This window comes from Bison bison, unplaced genomic scaffold, assembly GCF_000754665.1.
Source record: "Bison bison bison isolate TAMUID 2011002044 unplaced genomic scaffold, Bison_UMD1.0 scf7180017864072, whole genome shotgun sequence".
NCBI lineage: Eukaryota > Metazoa > Chordata > Mammalia > Artiodactyla > Bovidae > Bison > Bison bison.
This window is the reverse complement of record NW_011494644.1, coordinates 11,544,287-11,550,931: the sequence shown is the minus strand read 5'-3', so window position 1 is coordinate 11,550,931 and position 6,645 is coordinate 11,544,287. Positions and strand designations below refer to the sequence as shown.

Sequence of the window (6,645 nt, the reverse complement as noted above, 5' to 3'; positions counted from 1 at the left end):
AGGGGTGGGGGTGCCGGTGGGCTGCCTGTGCCCCTGGCCTCTGCCCCAGGGGACCTGGACCCCCCCGTGGGCTTCCAGCATTACCCAGAGATATTCCAGGAGTGTGGGTGATGGCTTCGTGGGTGACAAGGCCAAGGGTGAAGATGTAGACATTATCTGAGGCCCAAGATGGCCTCAGGGGCCTCAAACTCGGGCAACTCCGGGGAGGTCACAAAATTCCCAGAGGGGCTGGACCTGGGGGTGGGGGTGAGGACCATTTTATCTTAGGCCTTCATCAGTTTCATCTGCTGAGACCTTGTCCCCTATGGTTCCAGACTCTAGAGCCCCCTTTGTTGAGTCAGGGCTGAGGTAAGAGCCCCCACTAGACTTCCACTATGGGAAAGGCTGTTTCTCAGCTTAGGTTTAAGAGGACTGAGGTGGAAAATTTTGTTTTATCCACTGACTTGACTGCAGAAGTTAAAAACTGATGGCCAGGTACTGAATCTGGTCTCCCAATAGCCTTTTACATGTAGTTTTAGACCAGCCAGCATTTTTAAATGTTATGAATTATTTGTTAAGATGTAAAAATCAGGCTATTTCACACACAAAAAAAACAAGTTTCTGGCCTCTTGAAAAAATCCAAAGATTTGGCGACTTGACCTGAGTTCCCACAAAACCACCATTGACAGGAGCTGAGAGGCCACTTTGAATGGAGCCCAGGCTCTTCAGTTCAGCCCACCTGCCAACTCCTTAGCGCTTCCTCACCAGTGTCAGCTGCCACTTGTCATGGCTGTTTCTGGCAAAGCAGGCCCTCTCCATCTGGCATTTTCTACTTATTTACATGACCTGTTGGACTCCTATAGTCATTTTTTTAACAATATGTATTTTTAATACATAAAAATATGTATTTATTTATTTGGCTGGTCTTAGTTGCGGCATGCAGGATCTAGTTCCCCAACCAGGGATCAAACCCAAGCCCGCTGCATTGGGAGCACTGAGTCTTAGCCACTGGACCACTGGGGATGCGTCCTCCTGTAGTCATTTGAGTTTACAAACTAGTCTATGGCATTCAGTTGTTTTTGAATCAGGGATTCAGGTAGAGAGCACATTTGTGAAAGGGCAGCAGGAGAGAAATAAAAGCAGGCTTTTCTGTTAGATCTTGGCTCATATTGCATTTTATGGTTTACAAAGGACTCTTGTCCATCAACTCAATTCACCCTCATAATTGCCTATGGAAGGAAGCATCTGCTTGGAGAGGACAGATCATCAGGAAGAGGCAGTTAGGACTGAATCTTTTCAGTATTTATTTTTTTGGCTGCATTGGGTCTAGTTGTGGCACACAAGCTCAGTAGTTGTGGGGCGCAGGTTTAGTTGCCCTGTGGTATATAGGATCTTTGTTCCCAGGCCAGGGATTGAACCTTCATCCTCTCCATTGGAAGGTGGATTCTTAACCAATGGACCACCAGGGGAGTTCCAGGACTGAATCTGTTGCCCCAAACAAGTGGTGTCTCCACCTCGGCACCCCTCAGCTGACCTGCACTTCCTATTTCTGAAGGAGAAGGACCCAAGAGCCCCTGCGATGTGTCAGATCTTTATTCCCTTCTGGGGCCTCCCTGGGAGAGCCCTATGGCTTAGGCTTTGCCACTTTAGGCTCAGATGGGAAGGCCTCATTACATTTTTTTTTTAATGGCTTTATTTCATTTAATCTTTTGCTCTGTGGCATGTAGGATCTTTGTTCCCTGAGCAGGGATCAAACCTGTGCCCCTTGCATAGGAAGTGCAGAGTCTTAACCACTGGACCACCAGGGAAGTCCTCATCACATTTTTGAACTGAAAGAGATCTTAGGCTTTCCATCCTTTTGCAGTTGGGGACACAGACTGGGAAAGACTGAGTAACCTGCCCAAGATCTAACACAGGGCGAGAGATACTAGGATTCTGGGTTTTCTTCTGTCTTCACTACACCACTCCTGAGTTCCTTGCCAGTGTCTCAGCCAGGGTTCTGGAGGCATCTCCCAGACAGGGACAGAGCAGCCCAGTGTCAGTGAAGCCCAGGTACAGGATGAGTGACAAAGCCAACAAGGCAAGGGAAAAACCAGCCTGAGAGGAGAGTTCCAGGGCCAACAAAATCAAAGCTTGCATCTTCACTCTCTAGGATCTCCATCACCAGCAAAGGGGGACCAGAACAGGAACATTTGGAGTCAGTAGCCAGAGGGAACTGTGCTTGTCTATATTCCCAAGCTCTGCACAGAATCCCTCCCCCATCACCCTGCGACTCTATTATTCATCTACCACTCATTTCTTTGTGGTCATTGCCCAGGTGATGGAAGCAGCCAGCCATGGACAGACAGACTTTCCTGCCACTGGTCAGGACAACCTTTCACCTCAAGTAGGATTAGCAAAGGCTTATGTCCTCGGTTGCCTTCTGACAACTCAGCCCTGTGTCTGGCCTAACTTAGGAAGAAACCAGATCTGTCAACCTAAAGGAACTTCTAAAGGAAGAGCTTGAAAATTTGGGGAAAAGACACTGTTGAGGTAAACTGATGAACTGACTTGATTCCAACCTAATTGGCCCCACCAAGACCTCTCTTAGCCTTAAGTTCACTGGGAGAATCTGCCAACTGTCACAAGGGAAATGTGGGAGTGAGGAGAGGCACCTTGGCAGTAGTAGCTACCTTTTAATCCCCTAAAGAAGCCATCCTTCTGCCCTTCAGCACTGCCTGAGGAACTCACAGCCTGCAATACCAGTTCTCAGCTCAGCCTCAAAACCAGATCTAGACCCTGCCCTGAGCTTGCAAATTAAAAGTATTGTAATTACTATTTTCTCTTGAGTACTTTGAAGCTTTCAAGGCTTGCTTAGGGCCCCCAAACCAAATCCACCTCCTCTGCTTCCTGCCCTCCTGACCCAAATTTCCTCCACTTAATGAACTTTTGAGTGTCATGGAACACCTAAGTCTCAATCTTGCCCCCTTCTTAGCTCCTCACCCCTTGGCACGGATTCTTCCCCCCGGCCCCGCCAAAGATAGGGCTTCTCTTTAATTATTGGGTACACTGGGTCTTCACTGCTGTGCATAGGATTTCTCTAGTTGCAGCAAGTGGGGGCTACTCTCTAGCTGTGGTTTATGGGCTTCTCAGTTCAGTAGTTTTTCTTGTTGCAGACCATGGGCTCTAGAGCGTGCAGGCTCAGTACTTGTGGCTCACAGGCTTAGGTGCATCCGAGGCACGTGGATCCTTCCCAGACCAGGGACTGAACCCGTGTCCTCTGAATTGGCAGGCAGATTCGTAACCACTGGACCACCAGGGACCTACCATAGGTCTTTGAGGCTCAGTCTGCGAAGCAAGTTAAGCCAGGAAGAGGGTTTTTCTAGGGCTTCTTTGGTGCATCAGGAGAAATGCTAATCTGTACTAGTGAAAACCTGAGCCCTATCCACATGGTCTATCCCTAATGTGTCCAGGCCATGTAAAGGGTATTGATTTGAGCTCCAAAGACCCCCTAAGTCTGGGCAGGGTTAGGTGGGGAGGCGATATTTGTTTATGTGTATCTTTCTAGGAACATGTGCAAAGACATTTATGATTCAGAGGCTAAAATCTGCCCCAGACCAGTACTTTTCAAAGTGAGGCCTTTTTGCCGCAGAATTATATGCAGTATCTTTTCAGAAAGCAGCTGTCTCCCTGGGCCCTGTCCCTAGTCTGTTGAATCAGTATTTCCAGGGGTGGAATCTTATGCCTGCTAAAGTTTGAGAGGACGACTGCTCTGAACAGAAAACTTATTTTTCTGGCTGCTCTTAGCTTTACAAGTGTAGGGGTTGGTCTCTGGGCATGTTCCGAACGTGTCAGGCCAGCCGATGACCTTGCCATACACACAGACTCCCATTTCCTTTGTTCTTCCCAAAAGGGCCTGTGCCATGACTGGTCTTTTCCTGGATACCTTAAATCTTGAATATACCAGGACATCACTTGTAGCATCTGACAGGACTTTTACTTATTTTTTTAAGGGTTTTTTCTCTTTTTTTGACTATTATTTATATTTGGCTGCACTGGGGCTTTGTTGCTATGGAGAGACTTTCTCTAGTTGCAGCAAGTGGGGGCTACTCTTCGTTGCGGTGTGTGGGCTTCTCATTGCTTCTCATTGCAGAACATGGGCTCTAGGGCACCTGGGCTTCAGTAGTTGTGGCACACAGATTTAGCTGCTCCTCAGCACATGATCTTCCTGGACCAGGGCTCGAGCCCATGTCCCCTGCATTGGCAGGCAGATTCCTAACCACGGCACCACCAGGGAAGCCCCAGAAGGCCTTTCAGAGGGTTTGTCCGTTGCATGCAGGGAGGAAGCAGATCACAGAGGTGCCTCTCTCACACTGAGAACCTACCTTGAGTGTGGGCCAAGCCACCATAAACCAAGGCTACCCACTGAATAGCTCTGCCCTGGTGCTGCTGCACACCACGGGATGATTCTGTGGATAAAGTGGTTGCCCAACTCGGGACACACACACTCAGGGCAAGTTGGAACCCTCAACAGAGGCTTCCCTGTGCTTCTAGCCTGTCACTGCTATGGGCGTGTGTCAGGCAGAGGCTGGCTGCCTCTCGAAGGCCCACTGATGAGAGAGGACAGGTGCTGGAGGAGGCTGCCTGGCAGTCGGTCATGTACTAACAGACTGAATTTCCATGTGGAAATACTGGTGCCAGAGCCGACTGAAGCCCTGGCCCCACTCCTGCTACTCGTGGGGCTTGAGGCCTGTGCTATGAAGAGTCCAGGCAATGGACCACATCAGAGCTGGGGCTGGAGGGCTCACTATACACTTTGCAGGGGACAGCTGTTCTCTGGTATGAATTTCCTGGTAGGTAAGAAGGTTGGAGGTCAGAGAGAAGTGTCTCTGTCTCATGAAGCTCCTTTGTGTGTTTTGGCAATGATCAGAAGGTGCCCCAGGTCCCACTCTTCCCATAATCACTGCACTTGTAGGTTCTGCCTGTGGACCCTCTAGTGCTGGGCCCTGTGAGCCGTTCTCCACAAAGCTTTTTGGACAGACATTGGGATGGGAGAGAGCTATGGAGCTGGAAGCTGATACTTTGGAGGGCAGAAAAGGACTTCTGCTTTATTAGTAGGAAGGTGTCTGTCTGTGATTGTTTGTAAGCCTCTACCGAGAACTGAGATTGCTTCTCTCCAGGCTTTGCCCATTAGCAATTCTCCAAATTCTTGTTCTCATCTCTTTTCAGGAGAATGGAAGATGTTATCTTTCCTCCCAACCAGTTCCCTTCCTTCGTCTGAGTAGGCAACAGGAGAACAATCTATGGCTCCTGCATCATTCACAAAGGGAGAATTTGGTTCATTAATTGTCAAGAACACTAGTTTTAGCAGCAAGGGTAGAAAAAGGTCAAGAATTGGATTCTATTCAGTTGTCTTTTCAGGATCACTTTTCCTTTGATTCAAGGCTGCACCTATGTTTCTCAGGTCCCTTTCTCTAGAAGCCTCTATCCAAGTCAGATAGTGGAAAAATTTTAATTGCCTTAAAGGCCAGATGATTCTCTATCCACTTCCCCTCCTGAACTCTATTACCCTCACCTGAAGGAATTCTCATAGGATCCTTGCTTCCCTGTGAGAAAATCCAGGAACCAGGGACTAAAGCTCCAAGGGACTGAGTTAAACTCAGGCTTCGGAGCAGGTGGAGGGGAGAAGCAGGTTAACAGAAAAAGAAGCAACCTTCTTTCTGCAGCAGGATCCCCCCGAACCCAACCTCCTCTGCCACGGACTGGCCTATAACCTGTGAGAAAAAGAAAACTGCTGGGAAGGGGAGAGAGGGGAGCCAAGGGTGTCTATCCTCAGATCCCTGTCTTTCATTCTTCAGAAAGATAAACTCTAATGAAGGGTAAATGAGGGCGGGAAAAGCCCTGAAAGTACAGTTCAGAGAAGACGAGAGACGCCAGGACCTCCCTCGCACTCCTCCCGGGGGCACTTCTGGAGCACGGAGGAGGTGGAACCGGCCTGTGCGCCCTGCAACCAATCAGAAAGGTGCCTCGCGTTCCCTGGCGACCCTTAAGGCTTAATAGGTGGTGTAGTGGTAAGAGGCGGGATGGTGAGAGCACGAGCTCCACCAGCCAATCGCAGAGCTCCCTGGGAGGGAGGGGCGGTGCCTCTGGAAACTGGAGGCGGGGCTGTTTCCTTGGCAACGATCCTAGCCCTCCCAGAGCGGGGGAAGGGTGGAGATTAGGAGAAGCAGCGAGATGCGGGGGGTGGGGGGGACCAGGAGGAGTGAGGGTGGGAGCGCCCGTATGGGGGAGTGGAGTTCGAAGAGGGGCGTCCCGGACTCAGGAGCCTCGATGAGGCTAAGTCGGGGGTGAGGGTAGGGGGTAGGTCTGTCCAGGTTCCCGAGACGCGGCCAGAACTGACCCCAAGGCCCGGGAGGGGTGGGGAGCTAGACACCGCCCCCGCTGGCGCCGGGAAGCGTCGCTCCTTCTCGCTGACCTTGGTCTCTCTTGTTGCCTCGCCCTTGGCCACAAGCACTGACGGACGCAGGGCCCAGGAGACAGACAGATAGGCCCTCGGGCGGACGGAGACCTACGACATAGGCACATAAACTGCCCGAGCCTCTCCCGCGGGCTCCAGGGCGCCCAGTCTTCCCCCTACCTCGACGTCGGGGCCATCCTGCCCAGGGTTAATGCCAACGAGTTTCCACC

At 50.6% G+C, this 6,645-nt stretch overlaps 1 protein-coding gene across 1 annotated transcript in view; it reads left to right on the top strand.

Moving 5' to 3' along the window:
- The window catches only part of LOC104986757 (zinc finger protein 764-like), a 2,529-nt gene extending 2,418 nt beyond the window's left edge, over positions 1–111 (top strand). Inside the window, exon 5 of the mRNA XM_010837439.1 lies at positions 50–111. Coding sequence (XP_010835741.1) covers positions 50–111 — 62 coding nt within the window. The remainder of the gene's footprint in view (positions 1–49) is intronic.
- Positions 112–6,645: the final 6,534 nt, after the last annotated feature.